This window comes from Nematolebias whitei, chromosome 4 (assembly GCF_014905685.2).
Source record: "Nematolebias whitei isolate Nwh7 chromosome 4, NemWhi1, whole genome shotgun sequence".
Classification (NCBI taxonomy): domain Eukaryota; kingdom Metazoa; phylum Chordata; class Actinopteri; order Cyprinodontiformes; family Rivulidae; genus Nematolebias; species Nematolebias whitei.
The window spans coordinates 1,131,401-1,151,356 of NC_056501.1; the positions used below are offsets into that span (position 1 = coordinate 1,131,401).

General features: G+C 45.6%; 3 protein-coding genes across 3 annotated transcripts in view; all 3 read left to right on the plus strand.

Annotated features, from left to right (window-relative positions):
• maea (macrophage erythroblast attacher, E3 ubiquitin ligase) overlaps positions 1-12,074 on the plus strand; it is a 14,714-nt gene extending 2,640 nt beyond the window's left edge. Inside the window, exons 2-9 of the mRNA XM_037675134.1 lie at positions 1,248-1,430; positions 1,991-2,194; positions 7,484-7,606; positions 7,854-7,930; positions 8,023-8,131; positions 11,106-11,239; positions 11,347-11,542; positions 11,634-12,074. Of these exons, the coding sequence (XP_037531062.1) occupies positions 1,248-1,430; positions 1,991-2,194; positions 7,484-7,606; positions 7,854-7,930; positions 8,023-8,131; positions 11,106-11,239; positions 11,347-11,542; positions 11,634-11,729 (1,122 nt within the window). The 3' untranslated portion in view covers positions 11,730-12,074. The remainder of the gene's footprint in view (positions 1-1,247; positions 1,431-1,990; positions 2,195-7,483; positions 7,607-7,853; positions 7,931-8,022; positions 8,132-11,105; positions 11,240-11,346; positions 11,543-11,633) is intronic.
• Positions 12,075-13,372: 1,298 nt separating this feature from the next.
• LOC119408339 (heterogeneous nuclear ribonucleoprotein A0) lies at positions 13,373-15,991 on the plus strand. The gene is made up of 3 exons (XM_037675135.1): positions 13,373-14,437; positions 15,581-15,671; positions 15,916-15,991. The coding sequence occupies exon 1, from the start codon at positions 13,424-13,426 to the stop codon at positions 14,321-14,323; it is 900 nt and encodes a 299-aa protein (XP_037531063.1). The 5' UTR covers positions 13,373-13,423; the 3' UTR covers positions 14,324-14,437; positions 15,581-15,671; positions 15,916-15,991.
• A 1,306-nt stretch (positions 15,992-17,297) lies between these two features.
• Positions 17,298-18,490, plus strand: LOC119408734 (heterogeneous nuclear ribonucleoprotein A0). Its single transcript, XM_037675573.1, has one exon. The coding sequence runs from the start codon at positions 17,324-17,326 to the stop codon at positions 18,218-18,220; it is 897 nt and encodes a 298-aa protein (XP_037531501.1). The 5' UTR covers positions 17,298-17,323; the 3' UTR covers positions 18,221-18,490.
• Positions 18,491-19,956: the final 1,466 nt, after the last annotated feature.

Sequence of the window (19,956 nt, forward strand, 5' to 3'; positions counted from 1 at the left end):
GGGGCAGAGCGTTCCAGACGTCTGGGGGCAGAGCGTTCCAGACGTGTCGGGGCAGAGCGTTCCAGACGTGTCGGGGCAGAGCGTTCCAGACGTGTGGGGGCAGAGCGTTCCAGACGTGTGGGAGCAGAGCGTTCCAGACGTCTGGGGGTAGAGTGAGAAAAGTCTCTGTGTCCCACGGTGCTGAGGACCAGAGGCACGTTGAGGTGGATGGAAGAAGAAGGGAGCGTGAATGGGTGATCATGTGCAGGAGATGGGACAGATTGGGGGGGGGGGGGGGGGGGGGTCATGGATGGCCTTGAATGTGTCCAACAGGATTTAAAATGGAATTCTGAAAGTGACTGGAAACCAGTGAAGTTGCTGTAAACCTGGGGTGATGTGGTGAATCGAGGGGGTGTTGGTGACGGTGCGAGCAGCTGAATTTTGAACCATTTGAATCTTCCAGAGTCATTTTTGCGGCGGAGCAAAAAGAAGAGAGCTTCAGTAATCAGTTGGAGAAATGAGCAAACTATGGACCAGGATGGAAGCAGAGTGTGGGGAGAGGGATGGACGGAGACGTTGATGTTTGGAAGGTGGAAGTGTGCAGAGCGGGTGATATCATTGATGTGAGAGTGAAAAGAGAGAATGAATGACAGCTTTCTTAGTTCATGTCTTGGATCTTATTACGCTTTTTCTTTACATTTTATACTTTTGTTGGATGTAACTGGAACCCTGTGGACACAATTTAGTTCCACCACATGTACCACATGTGGTGTGAATGACAAATAAAGAAACTTTGAGCATCGTTACTGAGTCGGGACACGATGTGGGGTTTCTACATGATCTTGAATCGTGTGTTGGGGCTGACGCTCAGCTACTACCACCACATTCAGCTCAGTGTCTGTAAACGTCTTGTAATGTATGTGTCAATGTTGCTTAGCTCTGGTGGCCATCTTGGATGAGTAACTCAAAGGTAGTCTGTTGTAGATGTACATTCAGTGAGTTTCATTCCAATCTGTCCACTGATGCATGAGATATTTTGCTAACACTACAGACAGACGTGGGCAAAACCTTCTGTGGCAGGTGATAACTGTTAAAGTTTAGTGAAATGGGAACAATATGGAAATGTTTTCTGTTTTTCTCTAAATGACTCCACTGTCAGGCTCAAGCTAATCTCGAGCTACTGACACGAGTCACAGTTGATCAAACGGCGTTCTCTAAATGATCTGGTGGTGTCGCAGCTGACGTGATCAGGGAAATTGTGTTTGCAGGTGCCGTACGAGACTCTGAACAAACGCTTCCGAGCGGCTCAGAAGAACATCGACAGGGAGACGAGCCACGTCACCATGGTGGTCGCAGAGCTGGAGAAGACGCTCAGCGGCTTCCCGGTGGTCGACTCTGTGGTGTCGCTGCTGGACGGAGTGGTGGAAAAACTCAGCGCCCTGAAGAGGAAGGTGAGGCAACATCTGCAGCTGTGGAGAGACCCTCGACTAGATTCAGTTTGAAGCCTAAGCTCCTCTTCACAAACATGAGTGAGAGTAGGTGTTTACCAGGTGTTTACCAGGTGTTTACCAGGTGTTTACCAGGTGTTTACCAGGTGTTTACCAGGTGTTTACCAGGTGTTTACCAGGTCAAATGCCCTGTTGTGTTTGTAACACTTGGACTTCAGCGTTGCTGTTCACTGCAACACATTCTAGTGATGAAATGACTTCTTGATAAAACCTAAAATGTGATCAAACGTCTTCTTTCAGCTTGTCCCTCCTTAGGGGTCGCCACAGCGAGTCCTTCATCTCTGTTGTCTGTCCTCACTCCAAATCCCTCCATGTCCTCTAACTGCATCCATTCATCTCCTCTTTTCCTTCCTTGCCATGGGCTATGGCATGAAAACAAAAATTGCGTACGGTGCGACGACACAAAAGTCTGTCTGCTCTGCACAAACGTCACCACCATAACTGGAGTCTGTCCATTTGAATAACATTCATATTATCTGAAGCGTGTGTTTGTTTTCTTTAAGGCTGCCGAGTCTATTCAAGCTGAAGATGAGAGCGCTAAGCTGTGTAAGCGTCGCATTGAGCACCTGAAGGAGCACAGCAGCGATCAGCTCGCCTCAGTCAACCTCTGGAAGAAAAAACGTATGGACCGCATGATGGTGGAGCATCTGCTGCGCTGCGGCTACTACAACACAGCGGTGAAGCTGGCCCGACAGAGCGGTATAGAGGTACGGCTCCAATGTCCGTGTGAGGGCTCCTCCTCAAGGAAATGCTTTACAGACCCCTTGAGTCAACATGAAGACGAGCTGAACTCATTCAGAACTGACGTTTACCCCAAATAGCCATGTGGAGAAATGAGGACGTCAATAAATATTCTATCTTTGATTAAGACCTGTTCACATCTTGGTATTTAATCTTATTTTTGGTATCTAGAAAAGAAAGGGATTTAGTTGCAGGTACACTAGTCCCTACTTTACTGTGGGGGTTACGTTCCAGTCCCCCCACAGTAACTGAAAAACCGCAAAGTAGCGACATTATATTTATTTTAGTATTTATATGTATTTTAAGGCTTTAAAAACTTTTCCCACACTTTCAAAGTTCTAAACTCTTAAACGTACCGGTACTAATTTTAACAACATACTTTCATTCATTCAGCCTTTATTTCTACAGGTTAGTCTCATTGAGCCTCGGGGACTCTTTTAAACAGAGACCTGATCCAGACACAACAGATCAAGTACAAACAACAAAACCGTAAACAATAACAACAATAAACTGCAGTTAAAACAAGAGTAGTTTACAAAACAATAAATAAATAAAGGTGCTGTAAAACGGTGAAATACTAAAAACAAGAACGTATTTGCTTTGATTTTTCTATCGACATCAAATGTTTGAAATTAATTATTATTATTAAACCTTTATTTTACCAGGAAGAAATCCATTGAGATCATCAATCTCTTTTACAAGGATGTCCTGGGCTATATACACATATAGCAACAGTCTTAAAAACAGTATCAATGCATTAAAAATAAAATATAAGTAAAAGAAACATATATCAATAAAACATAAAATACAATGTAAGTTAAGAAAATCACAAAACAGTTAAACATTACAGGTACAAGATTTGACTAAAACCTCAGACAATTTTTGTTTAAAACTAGCTAATGGAATAAAAGACTCTAACCTCAACTTAAGCTGCAGATCGTTCCAAGACCACGGGCCGAAATAGGACAAACTCATCTTTGCTGACTCTGTGCGTACAAAGGGTACCTTAAACCTCAGCCAGCTACTGGCCCTGAGACTGTGTGTGTTCTGTAGTGTAATGAAATTGGAGCAGATATATGATGGTAATTTTCCTAAAATGGCTTTGTATATGAAAATATACCAATGCTTCATTCTTCGAACATTGAGAGAACTAAGTCCAGCAAGGGTGTATAGAGTACAATGATGAGTCCTAAAGGATGAACCTGTTATATACCTCAGAGCAGCATGGTAAATAGGGTCCAATTTAGCTAAGGTAGTGGGAGAGGTAAATCTATAGACTGTGTCTCCATAGTCCAACTGTGATAAAAACAAACTTGTTACAAGCCGCTTACGAGAAGAAGTAGAAAAACATGATTTCAGTCTGTACAAAACACTTAGAGTAAATTTGAGCTTTTTTGTTAGATATGCAATGTGATGTTTAAAATTAAGATCTTTATCCAGCCAAATACCAAGATATTTGTATGTGTCTACAAGTTCTATAACATGGCCATTCAGAGTTTTGATAGTAGGGATGGTTACCACAGAATTATGGGAAAACAACATTATTTTGGTTTTGTTAGCATTCAAGACCAATTTTGAATCACAGAGAGCTTTCTGTAAGAAGTTGAAATCTGTCTGAAGATTTGACTGTACTGCATCTAGAGAGGGTGCTGATGAATATAGAACTGTATCATCTGCATACATATGGTAAGAGGAGAATTTAAGTTGATCGCAGATTTGATTAATATAGAGTAAAAAGAGTAAGGGCCCTAAAATAGACCCTTGTGGCTCCCCCTTGTTCAGTGTGACCGCATCTGACAAAACTGAACCGAATCGAACAAACTGTATGCGTTTAGTTAGGTAGCTGTTAAACCAACTAACCATGTTTGTATTAAAACCAAGTTTTTGTATGATATTGATTAGGTGACAGTGGTCCACGGTGTCAAACGCCTTAGATAGATCAATAAACAATGCTAAACAAGCATGCTTACTTCCAAGCGCTGTTTTAAAATCATCTATAACTTTTAAGGTTGTTGTAATTGTACTGTGTCCTGCTCTGAAGCCAGACTGGAAATTGTTTAAAATGTTGTGAGTTTGTAGTAACTGTTTGAGCTGGACAGATACCAATGACTCAAAAACTTTTGCCAGAACTGAAAGATTAGAAATTGGTCTGTAATTGTTCATGTCTGTGGGATCACCAGATTTAAGTAAAGGAATAACAAAAGCCTGTTTCCACAAAGCAGGAAATGTATTTGAAGCTAATGACAAATTAAAAATGTCAGTCACGGGTTGTGCAATAATTGGAGCAGCTAATTTAAGGAAAAAAGGATCAAGTCCATCAGGCCCTGCAGATTTCTGAAGGTCTAATGTTTGCAAAGCTTGCAAAACATCTGACAATAGCATCTGTGAAACCCCTTAAAGAAATCCAAGTTCCTGTTGCAAGGAGTTCCAGGAGCAGAGTAGGACGAGGCCTTTGTGCCAAGTTCAGTCCTCACTGAGGGGACGCTGCAGGTAATGATGTCCTGAGAGCGCACGTTGTAACTCACAGGTGTGAAAGTCGAGGGCCGGAGTCCTGCGACGTCTACATGTGTCTCTGATGCCACACAGCTGAATCAAACGAGGAGGTCGTTAGCAGGACTTCAACGTGAGGTTTCAGAGAGAGATGTGCATGGACCAAAGTTCCCAAGTATTTGTCAGAATCTACAAACTCAGTATGAACACCCTGATGCATGCTCAATAATCCAGGTAGAAATCCAGGTAGTATGAACACCATGCCTGGATGAGAGGAGGAAGAGTTGCTGGCACGACTTTCTGTTGGAAAACAACATCCTTTGGTTTTGTCAGCTTTTAGCAGCAGCTTGAGGTGGAATAAGTGACTGGATGATGTCAGACCTGGACTGTAGAAACTGGAAAAGCTTGGACACTGTGTTAGCTGGTTTTGGTGGTTTTTCAGTCTTACCAGCTGAATGTTGGCCAGAGCTCCTCCCAACAGCTTGTTGAGCTCCTCGTCATTGCAGACAGATGCAGGTGTCGAGGGAAGATTCTGGTCTTCTTCTTGTCACGATCCGTGCTAACTGTCAATATCTGGACTCCTTTGTTTTTGACGCTCCTCTTATCTGTGGTCAAGAAGGCTGGCAGGGAACGGCTGGAGTCAGGGCTCTGATCCTGAAACACAGAACGCTGTATTCCTGGTACTCTGGATGGAGTTCAGCTTGTTTCCCAGCTGTAGTCGAGGTATTATTTGAGCTTTTGACATGTTAATCAGCTGCTCCCGGTTGTAAAAGACCGCCTTGTTGCCATGGTTACGCTTCATAACAAATGTCCAAAAGTAAAGGGGTTTCTGTAAAAATCCTTCCAGCTGCACAGCATCTGATCCCAGTGGAAATGATCATTTTAAGAAGTGATTTGCATCCAGAAACAAAGAGGAATAGAGCTGCTCCAACATGTAGCCACCCTGAGCGACGCACTTCAGGACTTCTGGAACGGATGTGGTCCAGTTGTGTGTAATTTTAGCAATTTTAGGTTTCAGTAAAAGTTGGAAAGTCCTAATTTATTCCCAACAATAACATCCCTTTTAAATACATTTTACAGAAAGAATTTTCTTTGGTTTGAATTGTTTAGTTGTATGACTTGAATCTTTGTGTTGTTAAAATTGATATTTAATGTGCATTGGTCCAAATACGATAAAAAAACACATAAACCTTCACAGGGTTTCATCATATCCTGAGCAAACATATAAATGCATCACTTGTTTTTCATGAGCTGAACTCAAAGATCAAAGAGTTTCTATGATCTCAGGTGTGACAGATCATGGTGCTGATTGTACAGCAGCACGGTGGTTCAGTGGGTAGAGCTGCTGCCTCTCAGTGAGCAGGCTGCCCTGGTTCAAATCCCGGTCCAGGGACCTTTCTGGTTGGAGTTTGCATGTTCTCTCCGTGCTGCATGGGTTTCCTCCCACAGACCAAAAACATGCATGTGAGACTGGTTGGTAACTCTAAATTGTTCTGAGGTTAGAGAGAGAATGGTTGTTTGTCTCTGTGATGGACTGGAGACATGTCCAGAGTGTCCCCCGCCTCTCGCAGGGTGATGGCTGGACATGGGCACCAGTGACCCCCACAACCCAAAAAGGAAGAAGTGGATGGATGGATGGATGGATGGATAGATGGATTATTGTACAGGTGAGCCTTAGGCTGACCACAACAAGAGGCCACTCTAAAATGTGCAGTTTTCTCACACAACACAACGACTCAGATGTTCCAGGTTTTGAGTGTGTGCTGCAGGAACGTCCAGCAGAGCAGAACATGTGGTCTGCAGTTGTGAGGCCAGTTGGATGTTCTGCCAAATTCTCTGAAACTCCTTTGGAGGAGGCTTATGGCAAACAAATGAACATTTAATATACGGGCAGCATCCCAGTGTGTTCCAGTTCCTGACAGTGTCCAGCAACTTCAAACCACTACTGAAGAGGAGTGGACCTACGTTCTACAGGTCCGATCAACAACCTGATGTGTTGCGCAGCGTGAGGCAGACGGTGGTCACACGTTTTTATCAACCGTTGTTTAACCACACGACTCCCACTGAGATCACAGATCTGTTTTACAGGAGAGGCCTGGAGGCAGACAATAAAAGAACTTCTCCTTTTGGATCTGATGAACTTTATTCCACCATCCTCATCTCCACCACACTCAGACACCACCAAAGAAGAGTGTAAAACCCCTTAACATGTTACTGGCATGATAGTGCCCCCTAGTGGAATGGCATGTAATCTAAACAAAACAAAGGAGGAACAGTCTAACATGCGTGTTTTTGGTCTGTTGGAGGAAACACGAGAAGAACATGTAAACTCCACACAGAAAGACCCCAGGTCCAACCGGGGATTGAACCCAGGACCTTCTTGCTGTGAGGCAGCAGTGCTAACCACTGAGCCACCGTGCTGCCTAATATAAGATATTGACTCTGGACCCCCCAGTACAGTAAAACTGCACGTTTCAGAGTGACCTTTTGTTGTGGTCAGCCTAAGGCTCACCTGTACAATAATCCTGCTCAGAGCATCTGTGAGGTGGAGGGATGATCTCACAGTTCTACACTAATCTGTGAACAATCTTTGAGAGAAAAAGACCTTTCATGAAAACGTCTCGGATGTTTGAGTTCAGCTCATGAAACATGGGAGCAACAACAAAAGTGTCGATATGTTTGTGTTCTTTCACAGGACTGTGTTCAAGTGATGTGGAGTTTCTTCAGTCCATTTATTTTACAGCCCTCTTCTCTTTCATTTCTAGGATCTGGTGAACATCGAGATGTTCCTCACTGCCAAGGAGGTGGAGGAGTCTTTGGAGAGGCAGGAGACAGCCACCTGTTTAGCCTGGTGCCATGACAACAAGTCCCGCCTCCGCAAGATGAAGGTACCTCAAAAAGCAGGATGACCATGAAATTCAACTTTTTACTTTGCTGTGTTGAAAAGCTGCTTTTTCTCAGACTTCATGGCAGAAGAGACAACAACCGTACTTCAAGTTTGGATTAAGCTCTTCCAGACACACGCGCATTTACAAAACTCCCGTCTAGTTTAGTTTTCATACCTCGTTAAGTTCACATGGAGGGTGAAGTTGAAAGTTCTGCTTAAATTAAAAACACTTGTTTCTTTTTCGTCAGAGTTGTCTTGAGTTCAGTCTGAGAATCCAGGAGTTCATCGAGCTCATCAGACAAAACAAGCGCATGGATGCTGTCCGGTACTCGGCACAAACCAGCCTCTCACTCTTGAAGCATTAAAACTTCATGTTGTCAAAGTTTGACGTGCTCGGCGTCTCTGTGTTTACACCAGACATGCGAGGAAGCACTTCAGCCAAGCAGAGGGGGGGCAGCTGGATGAGGTCCGACAGGTGATGGGCATGCTGGCCTTCCCATCAGACACACACATCTCCCCCTACAAGGTACAGCCTCTCAGCTTCTTCCATAGCTTCCATTCCTTCAGCCTTTATTTAAACAGACTAGTGTCACTGAGCCTCGGGGACTCGTTCACAAGAGAGACCTGATTTAGACAGAGAGTCAGGACAACAGTGGATACTCTTAAAGAAAGCTTGTAAACTGAGAAGGACACATGAAAGAAAATGGTATAAAAAAGAAACAGCTACATTATAAAGTGACATAAAATAATAAAAACAGGCGCATCTGCAGGAACTTAACAGATGTTTGAAGTCACTGAGAGAGGTCAAAGGTCGAGAGCTTCAGATCTTTTTACAAGATGTTCCAGGAAACAGGAGCGGAGAAGGTCCTAGAGGAACGATGGTTTGAGAGAGGAGTAAAGGAGGCCATCTTTGTGAAAAGAAACCGTCCATCATTAAACAGGGGTGGAGCCTCCAGGTTCAACTGTCCCCCTCTTACAATGCTGTGATTGCTAGTATCACTCAGCCCTCTGTGAACAGTAAACAGCCATCAGGTGCTAATGATCCATTGTTAGGCTGATGGTCCTTCTTGATCATGTGATCAGCTGGTTCTGGTTGTCAGCAGCAAACTGGTTGATCCACTCTGAGAAGGTGCTATTTAAGAGACTGAGCTGAAAACAGCACCTCAGACTGAGGAAGTCCTCAGGATGAGAGACGAAACGTTTCTACATTTTTTTTTGTTTTTTTGAATGTCCAGAGGAGCAGACTTAACTTTTTTAAACTGTTGTGTAGTTGTCAGTGTTCTGCTTTGATACACAGGTCAGGTGGGCACAGCCAACCAAAAAGTTAGCTTTGCTAACTCTAAACCATTAACCACTGGGTTCCAGATGGAGCAGCCGACTTGGGACCAGAAAGTCACGGTTTGACTCCCCGCCATGTGCACATGTCGTGGTGTCTCTGAGCAAGACACCTAATCCCTAACTGCCCCCCAGGTGCCTACAGAGCTGCCCACTGCTCCACCTGGGTGCATCTCATGTGATGGATTAAATGCCGAGAACGAACTTGGAACTGTGCCCGCTGCAGAAGTTAAAGGTCTTCAGAGATGTCGAGCAGCGATTAGAGGTGCTGTAGAGGAGCTCCCAGAGGGCCGTGTTGTTCCCTGACATGACTCGTGCTGGGACGTGGTACTAGACAAGTGAACGGAACAGTTTCTGTTCGCTCCATCCACACGAGTTGGACTCAACTGCAATCACACCAGTCGCTTTATACACACAACTCAGTGTCTCCTCTAGATAACCTGCCGTGGGGGGGGGGGGGGGGCGCTCAGTCCTTCCGTGATCGTGGTTTGTGTCGGAGTGGGGGGACAGACAGACGGAGACCCGTCCTGAGCTGGCAGCGCACGGTTTGTACGACAGTTTTAGAGCAGGGGTGGGGGAGAGAAACAGACACTTCTCAGCTGCGTGTCATTTGTACCGACAGATTTTGGAGGGGGGGGGGGGTCAGCGCGAGGGACGAGGCTGCCTTTAGCTTTAGTTTGTGCATCTGTATTGCAAGCCGCTAGTTTAGCATCATGTCAGTGTCAACAGCTGGGGGGGTCCTGTAGACGGGGCGCTCGGTTCTGTTGATGGGGTGCCCCGCTTGTCCAATGAAACACTGTAACTGATATGGGAACAAATTGAACACGACTGAAATTATAAAGCAGTAACAACAACAACAGGTTAAATGGTGTCATCTGGACCAGTTTCTTTAAGTGGGAAATGTTTCATCCCCCATCCAGAGGACTTCCTCAGTCTGCAGCCTGCCAACCAGATCTGTAACCTTCACTGCAGTTTCAAGACGACCTCCTGTTGGATTGTCAGAGGAAGACTTTTAACACATGCAGAACACACCTGTCCAAATCAGTCACGTCTCAGGTGTCTCTTGTAAATGAGTCCTCGAGGCTCAATGGGACTAACCTGTTTAAATCAATCAACCTTTATTTCTACAGGTAAATCCCATTGAGCCTCGAGGACTCATTTACAAGAGACACCTGATTTCAACAAAGAAAGATGACAACAATGGACAACAGCAACAACAATAAGCAGTTATAAAAACTCATACTACAGTTTTTTTTTGTTTTTTTTTAACAAATAGGATGGCTAAAAGGAAAAAGGTAACAAAACAAAAAAAACAGCTAGATTCCAAGACAAATGTATAAAACTAAAATCAGGAACATGTCTGCATAAATAAAGGTTGAATGAAAAAATCATCATGTACAACAATCAAATGTTTTTGGCCAGTCTGTCAAATCATTTTTTTATAAAGCAGTAAGTTTATAAAATTAAGCTTCAGCTGAACAAAAAGAGTAAGTAGGCTCAATCATCCAGGTAAATAAATCGCACATGGTTAAATCGTGTCATCTGGATAGTTTCTGTGGTTTTTAAAGGACATGTTTCATCTTTCATCCAAAGGACTTCATCAGTCTGAGGCCTGCCAGAGAATCCGTCCAGATGACAAGATTGAACTGTTTGTGATTTGTTTTCCTGGATGATTGATCCTACTTACTCTTGTTGTTTGGCCAGGTCGCCCTCAGCTGGTGCACTGAGTAGTAAGTGGACATTTTGTCTCGAACATCTGATTGTTCTGCTCTGATCATCGCTTGTCTTACACTGATGGTCCTCCGTTGTGCAGGTGTAAAGCCAGGCTGCCTGGGACCTCCACACAGCACACTGGTTTGAAACACGCCAACAAGGTGCTATTTATACGACAGATCCTGTTGGCAGGCCTCAGACTGATGAAGTCCTTCGGATGAAACGTTTCTTACAAAAAAAGAAACTGTTCAGATGACATGATGTGCTTCAGCTGAATAAAAGCTGTAGCTTCATCAGGAACGTCATTTTGTCGTAACTTGAAACGTCTTCAGCTTCAGAAAAGGAGTCCAGTTGTTTTTAACCGTTTTGTCCTAAATGGTCATGGATCACCGAGGATCTTCACCAGCACATTGTCCAAGTGAAACAGACTAATTAAGGTCTTGTCTCCTCAGGATCTTTTGGACCCAGCTCGCTGGAAGATGCTGATCCAGCAGTTCCGATATGACAACTACAGACTGCACCAGCTGGGCAACAACTCTGTGTTCACCATCACCCTGCAGGCCGGTCTGTCTGCCATCAAGACACCGTATCCTTTACTGCCACCGAAGGAGCTCAGGAAACGTTCTTAGTGCAGGATGTGCTCGGGTTCTCTTCTGCCTCCAAACACCAAACAGATCCTCAACCTTCTGTCAGTCAATGCTACAAAGAGGACGGTGGCTCTAAAAACCCGGACTGCCCTGTGTGCAGTAAATCTCTGAACAAACTGGCCCAGCCGCTGCCTATGGCCCACTGCGCCAACTCTAGACTAGTGTGCAAGATCTCTGGGGAGGTGATGAACGAGAACAATCCTCCCATGATGCTGCCCAACGGATACGTCTACGGCTACAACGTGAGGACTCGGCGACACGCACGCTTTGATTAGAGGGACGTTTGACATCAGGACCCACAGTTGTAATATTTGTTCTGCTTTTTGCCCCCAGTCCCTCCTCTCCATCCGCCAAGATGACAAAGTGGTGTGTCCCAGGACCAAAGAAGTCTTCAACTTCTCTCAGGCAGAGAAGGTCTACATCATGTGATCGCAGACGGTGCTTCTGGGTCCATGACATCACAGCTTCTGAGGCCAGGTCTGCTCCGAGCCACCAGTGGAGCTGTGATCCAGGCGCCCCCTCCTGACAGACCCTTCAACCACCCTCCACCCTGTTAGGCCACGTGCTCACCCCCTCACTCAAACAGGGCTCTTCGTTCAGACTGTGTTTTCTTAGTGGCTAGAAGTTGTTTGGTCTGAAACATTCAAGCACACGGACCATCAACGTTTCATGGTCTCAAACTGGTCTCAAACTGAATATTACCCGTAGATAAAAGGACTGGGGGAACTGCTAGTTAGATGTTCAATTTTACTACTACAAATAAAATACTTCTTAAAAGTGACTGGAGTTTGTTTCCTTTTACAAAGGGTTTTAATTTGATCTCATAAAATACAAAGTGTTAGACCAACTCTTGTTCTCTTCTTTTATTTGGTCACATCTTCCTTTAGCTCTGCTTCTTGTGTTTGACGAAGTTCAGTGAGTTTAGCTGTTTTTACTGACACCAGCCTAGTTTGGGTCGCTTAAGACTTGTGATGCGCGCGGTTGATCGTCGTCACGATTCATCTGGAGTTTCTAGAAGAGAAAATGATGCACTTCCTGTGTAAACTGGAACAATGTTGAGTTTATAAACCAGACTGCAGAGTTTTCACTTCAACAACATGTTTGTGATCATTTATTTCTGAAGAAGCTCATGGTTTGACCATTACTCATAAATACTTTTTATACAAGTTTTCTAAACAACAAATTGTCTTGAGTCCAACAGCAGGAAATGTGTATTTGGTTTTAGTCAATCTAACATTGCTTAAGTTTCAGTTTCACAGTTCTTTCCCTAAGAACAGGAAAGATAACATTCATTTGCTGCGCTCGTACCCACGAACACCTGGTCTCCACTGAGGGCAGCTCCGCACACGAGGGGTCCGATCTGGGGCTGATGTGGTCATCTGGATCATGAAGCAGGAACTGTGCAACATGCACGTATCCTACCACACGTGATCTGTCCATGAGCAAAAGTAAAGACAAACCGTCACGGTTGTGTTTGTAGAATAATTAGAATATAACTGTTGACTCTTCAGCACTCGGCCTCAAAGATTTCAGAGAAACTGTGTGTACCGTTTACAGTCCTCGGTGTGAATGAAACAATAACCGATGGCGTTAACAGTTTCTGTCTAACCTTCAGTTAATTAAGATGACCTGAGGTCAAGGAGTTGTGGGTGTGCAGGTGATTTTTCATTCAACCTTTATTTATACAGGTTCATCCCATTGAGCCTCGGGGACTCATTTACAAGAGACCTGAATTTTGTTAACGAAGAATGACGACAACAATGGACTCACAGAAGATGCGTACATTTGATTTATTTTTGATGCACCTCAGGATCCTGTTCCTGTCAAAAAGTGGAACTTCTCACTAAAAGTTGATGCCACCTTCTAAAGATTGTTTCGTTATAGTTGATGTTTGAAGTTACAAACTAACGTGAATTCAAATATAGATGAAAACCTTCATCTACAGCTCGAACATTTTGTCTTTTGTCATTTTTTACTCTTCGTGCCACATGGCGCTCAAACGTTCACAGAGCGGAAGTCGGAGCGCTGACGTCACAGCTCCTATAAATGCAGCTGCGCAGTTCTCCGGCCGCCATCTTGAGATCGACTCTTTGTTCACTGCGTCTCGTGGAGCTTCAGAGAAAATGAGCGACCAGCTTTGTAAGCTTTTTGTCGGCGGGCTGAACGTGGACACCGACGACGATGGCCTGCGCAAACACTTCGAGCAGTACGGGAGTCTGACCGACTGCGTGGTCGTCGTGAACAAGCAGCTGCAGCGCTCGCGCTGCTTCGGCTTCGTGACCTACTCCTCGCCGGAGGAGGCCGACGCCGCCATGGCTGCCAGGCCGCACACCGTCGACGGAAATGCGGTCGAGGTGAAGCGAGCAGTGGCGAGGGAAGACGCCAACAAACCCGAGGCTCTCGCCAAAGTGAAGAAAATCTTCGTTGGGGGGCTGAAGGACGACATCGAAGAGCAGCATTTGACCGATTATTTCTCGCAGTACGGCCCGGTGGAGAAGTCCGAGGTGATCTCTGAGAAGGAGACCGGAAAGAAGCGGGGCTTCGGCTTCGTGTACTTCAGCGACCACGACGCGGCCGACAAGGCGGTCGTGGTGAAGTTCCACACGGTGAACGGACACAAAGTGGAGGTGAAGAAAGCCCTGACGAAGCAGGAGATGCAGGCGGCCAGCAGAACCGGGATGGCGCCGAGGGGCAGGGGCCGAGGAGGCGGCATGAGAGGAAATCAAAATGGCTACGGCGGCAGAGATTATGGCGGAAGCTACGGCTACGGAAATGGCGGAGGCTACGGTGGCGGCGGCGGCGGCTACGGAGGGTACGGCGGACCGTACGGGGGTGGCTACGGCGAGCAGGGGAGCGGCTACGGAGGTGGTAACGGCTACAACGACTTTGGCAGCGGCTACGGCCAGCAGTCCTCCGGGTACGGGCCCATGAAGGGGCCTTTCGGCGGCCAGAGGAGCGCCGCTCCGTACACGCGGGGCGGCGGAGGCGGCTACCCCCGGGGGGGCTACGGCGGCGGCTACTAAACGACCCGGGAACATCCTCCCTGCAACAAGTCGCCCCCTGCCACGATTTGGCCCCAAAACTCAGAGACCGAGACACCCTCCCGTCAGCCCCAAAGACCTCCGATACCCAAACAGGTAGGAGGGCCACTTCCTGATCACCTGTAGAACACGTGGTTTCCTCTAGGACACAATGAACCCGCGGGGGGCCGTTAGCGGGGAGTTCTTTTTTATTTGCTTCACTTGTTTTCAAACCTAGGATTGTTTATTGGGTCAAAGTTCCTATTTTACTATCTGAATTTTTAGCGATTGGATTTTTGTTTAGAGTAAACCTTTTGTTTTCAATGTATAAGAATAAGAATGCATGTTTAGTGTCATTCTGGTTATTGTTTTGTATGATTTCCAGGCCCAGCGTGGATCTGCAGGATTTTAGTTCCCAGTCTGTACCCAGAGGCCTCTCGGATAGTAGTACTAGTACTAGTCGGTCTAAATATTGTTAACTTCCCATTACCTGTTGCATTATCAAATGTATATTGTATTGATGTCTGGAGAACAAAACCTAATGTCGAAACACTTTGGTATGCTTATGCATGTTCATTTTAAATAAAACCTTCTACCACTTAGCTTAGTTATCTTATTATTTAACCAGGCTTCCTCCAGTTTATCCACAGGTTGGTTAGTGTACATGGCTCCGTTTCCAGTTTATTCCTTTGTTACCTTCAGGTGGGTGAACGTCTGCCCACAGCCACTGCATGTAGGCTTTGTAGGGCGACGCTTTATTTCAATTCATGGTATGAGCTGTTGCTAACTGACTCATTTTACCTTTTCATCATGAGGGGTGTGATAATTATCTTTGATTATTCCTATATTTAGGTGTTACTTGTATTCCAGTAGGCTATTCCAGCCAAAATAGCCGTAGCAGTTTGTTTGTAGGCTACATCAGGACCCTGTTGATTACCTGGGGTCGGTTGTGATAGGACTCTGAAATATCTCTTTAGGATATCCACATCCAGCAACCTAGGTATGTAAATCAACTGTCTTCACTCTGTTGGTCAACAATGTATGGAATATATTTAAGATGGTACACAAGTGTGCCCATATTTATCCTTGATACGCCTTTTTATCTAGCTAAACTTAAATGTTCATGTGGGGGATGGGTTTGACTGAAGAGGGGACGCACGTCTTGTTCTGCAATTGAGTGAAATTATGGAACAAGTTCATGTCTCCTAAAACAGATGCGTCTTCACGTGCTCATCAGTCTCTCTCCTCCATTTTCTCCAGGTTGCTACGGTAACCTGCGCAGGATGACATCACCCTGAATGGGATGGGGTGTCTGTCCATGCTGGTGGGACCCGGGCCTTCTACTCCTCAGGTGAAGTCCAGGAGTTCAGCCACTGCAGAGGTTCCAGACTGAGCTGGACCCGTTACTCTAGTGAACAGGAAGTAGATCGACTAAACTAATGTTGCAGGATTCAGCGCACAGAACGATTTATTAGAATTTTTAAATGGTGACCTGCGATCTACATGTGGACTAATTTAAAGTTTGGTCTTGAAACCTGTTTCAGTCTTTGTTCTGTACTTTTGACACAAATGTACGTGTGTTCTTCTTTTTCCAGGTGTTTCTGTTCCTGGAGATTTCTGACGTTTCCATAAGATGTACGAGTGCAAAATAAACTTTTATATTTTTATCAAGACTTTTGACATCATTTCCAGACCAAAGTTCTTTAGTCATTCTCATCACGTGGTACACGAGGTGGAACGAAATGGTGTAATCAAGGTCCCAGTTGCACCCAAAAAGTTAATCTAAAGCACCGAGGATGAAAGAAATGACCAATCGTAATGAGTTGTATTAAACAGCAGCCTGAACATGTGTGTGCATACAGATGTTTGTATGAAGAGTTGAGGATGAGTTCATTAAAGAGAAGGACCGACTTCATTCTCAACACATCTGGTGCAGCTGTTGAGCTGTAGTGTAGGGGATAATCTGTCATGGATCAATAGTTAAAAATTTGAAGCAGATGTTCAGCAGCTGTATCAGTTTAATAAATATGGTTTTAAATTTTGAAAGTAGTAGACTCGTTTAAATTTGTTTGAGGTGGTAGTCGACACGATGACAGATGTAACGGATTGTTTATAACTCTGAAGAAAATAAGTTTAATCAAAACTATAAAGTACTTTGATCAGGTTTTAAGTGATTACATCAGATTTAATAAATCCATTTGATGTAAAGTTGATTTTGGGTTTTTTTTTAGGTGGAGCTGCCTTTAAATAATCTTGATAAAAAGTTATTGTAAATTAAGTGTTTTCATTAATTCTAATCTGTCAGTCATGAGGATGGTGTTAAAGATGAGTCGAAGAAGAGAAAAGTTAACTTTTACTTGTGCAGGTTGGTCTCGTTGAGCCCCGGCTCCGTTACAAGACACCTGATTCCAATAAAACACGCAGACGACACGTCATGGAGAGTCAACGGTCAAACTACATTCAAGTGTCAAACGATAAAAACGTCTTGGTTTTTGCTGTGAACTTGAGCTGTTTAAAAGCCTTTAATGGGATGCATTTAGCACCTTGGTGTAAATCTGGACTTGTTGAGCCGGTCTCGGGCATGTTGCATGATCCGGGGGAAACTGCAAGTTTCACTTTGTTAAAGTCAATTTATATCCAAGCCAGTAAAGGTCACTTTCAGGAGTCACTAGCTCGTGTTTTAATTGGCTGAGAAATGATAAAAGACGTCTAGCAGTTGGTTGACCTTGATTTTATTTAATTTCCAAGTTCAGGAGTTGGAGGCCTACAGCAGGAACTGCACCGGCTCGTGCTTTGTTGCACGACAAAGGTCGATATTCGAACGGCTGTTGAAGGCTAGAGCGCATGCGCGGCGGTGTAGGCCGATCAGAAATTCGAACGGATGTTGAAGGCTAGAGCGCATGCGCTTCGGAGTAGACCAATCAGAAACGTTAACGTCATCACTTAAGCGGCCCGCCCTCCACGGCTCGTCTCGTGGTTGCCGTCTTTCCTCCCAGAAACAACATGACGAACAAGCTGTGTAAGCTTTTTGTCGGCGGGTTAAACGTGGAAACCGCCGACGATGGCCTTCGTTCGTACTTCGAGCAGTACGGGACGCTGACTGACTGCGTCGTGGTCATGAACCAGCAGCTCGGGCGCTCCCGCTGCTTCGGCTTCATCACCTACTCCACGCCGGAGGAGGCCGACTCTGCAATGGCCGCTAAGCCCCATGTGCTCGACGGCAACAACGTGGAGCTGAAACGGGCCATAGCCCGAGAGGACGCCAACAACCCGGACATCCTCGCTAACGTGAAGAAGGTCTTCGTCGGAGGCGTGAAGGACCACATCCAGGAGGACCATCTGACCGAGTACTTCTCGCGGTTCGGCGTCGTGGAGAAGTCTGAAATCATGACGGACAAGCAGGGCCGGAGGAGAGGCTTCGGCTTTGTCTACTTCGACGACACCGACTCTGCCACCAAGGCGGTGCTCGACAAGTACCACACGGTGGAGGGCAACAAGGTGGAGGTGAAGAAGGCGCTCACCAAGCAGGAGATGTCCGGAGGAGGCCGCGGAGGAAGGGGCCGAGGAAGAGGAATGCCGAGCTACGGTGGCGGGAGAGGAGGCGGCGGCTACGGAGGAGGCTACGAAGGAGGCTACGAAGGGGGCTACGGCTATGGCGGCGGTTACTACGGAGATGGCGGCGGCTACGGAGGGTACGGAGGCTACAACGGTTATGACGGCCAGGTGGGAGGCGGGTACAGCAACGGAGACTTTGGGGAGGGCTACGGACAGCAGCAGTCGAGCTTCGGCGCCATGAAGGGAGATAATTTCTCCTACAGGAGCGGGGCTCCCTACAGAGGAGGCTCGGGAGGCGGCATGGGCCCCGGGGACCGGGGTGGGGGCTTCGGCGGGGGCTACTAGCGGCGCCACGGCCGCTCAGCAGATGTGTTCATGTGGACAGATGTGGATGGACCCACAGCCATGATTTGTGTCTTGTTCCGTTAAGCTGTAATCTGCTTCCTGCAGCAGCGGGATTATCATGAACTCAGGGTTGAATGAGGTTATGAAAAATGTTTGTGTCGCTCAGATCTCAACTGTTCACTGTTTGTAATGTGTTTGTTTCTTTGCCGTCCCATTGTTGGCTTTTTAGATCAAAACTGCTCATTTTCCCTTTTTATGATTTGTTTTATTAAAGTTTTTAATGTTTTGAACATTATCTGCTCCTCCTGTCCTCATTCAACTGGCACAGTTCTCATCTTCATCAGTCGCTCTCCATGTGAGACGCTGGTCGGTTTCAATCCATCACATCATCTTCCACTTAGCTCAAACATTACAAAGATATCAAGTCTGATCCAAACGTTCACTAAACGTCAGCTTTTAAACCACATTCAGAGTGTTTGTCTCCAGGGACATTTAGGTCCTGTACACGGTGGGGAAACGTCTGTTTTCATGTTAATTAGAGGAAAAGATCCACGTTGACACGGGACAGATGTGTTTACATCTGGAGGAATCATGAATCCACTGTACCAACCAGTCTTAACACCTTCCAACCAGTCTAACACATGAACCAACCAGTGTAACGCGTGTTCCAACCAGTCTAACACATGTACTAACCAGTCTAACACGTGTTCCAACCAGTCTAACACGTGTTTTTGGTGTTTGGGAGGAAACTGGAGAAAACCCACGCAGCACGGACAGAACATGCAAACTCCACCCAGAAAGGCCTCGACTGGGATTTGAACCATCGACCTCGCAGAGAGGCGGCAGCTCTATTAACAGCCACCGTGTCACACTACTCGTGTCATTAGGCATTCTGACATCAGGGGGGGGGGGGGGGGGGGTGTTAATAACGCTTTAAATCAAACCCCAGCAGAACTGGCCCTGTTATCAATTAAGGAAAATGAATTATAGTTCTCCACAATACATATCAGTATTTTACCACGTTTTATAGCTCCTTGATATATTTTATAACTACTTTTATTTTAATTGTATTTTTACTGTACTAAATCAGGTCTCTCTTGTAGATGAGTCCTTGAGACTCAATGAGACCAACGTGTAGAAATAAAGGCTGAATGAAAAATCTCAGTCTGCCCTGTTTAAACAACTTGTAAGATGATTTTTGCACCAACAAGTCAACATTGTAGACACTAAACATTTATAACAGAGGCGTAATTCATTTTTTTCATTTACTCTATTTATCCAGGTAGTCTCGCTGAGTCACGAGAACTCATTTTGGGAGCAGATGGTGGGGGTTAAGGGCCTTGCTCAGGGGCCCAGGGTGGGGCAAATGAAGGTGGAGGCAGGTGTGGGTGTTTCACCTTTTCTACACACGTTTTGATGTTGACGGTACCGGGAGTTGAACCGGCGACTTTCTGATCACAGGCCCATCTTTAACCTCTGCACCACCACTCCCATGTATATATATTCTATCTCCTCTGGACATGTCCAAAGTTCTGTCCCTCCTTTGGACATGTCCAAAGTTCTGTCCCTCCTCTGGACATGTCCAAAGTTCTGTCCCTCCTCTGGACATGTCCAAAGTGCTGTCTCTCCTTTGGACATGTCCAAAGTGCTGTCCCTCCTCTGGACATGTCCAAAGTGCTGTCTCTCCTTTGGACATGTCCAAAGTGCTGTCCCTCCTCTGGACATGTCCAAAGTGC

What these genes read in the sequence shown, in the direction of transcription:
- LOC119408339 (XM_037675135.1), top strand. Translation starts at nt 13,424, where the DNA reads ATGAGCGACCAGCTTTGTAAGCTTTTTGTCGGCGGGCTGAACGTGGAC.
- LOC119408734 (XM_037675573.1), top strand. Translation starts at nt 17,324, where the DNA reads ATGACGAACAAGCTGTGTAAGCTTTTTGTCGGCGGGTTAAACGTGGAA.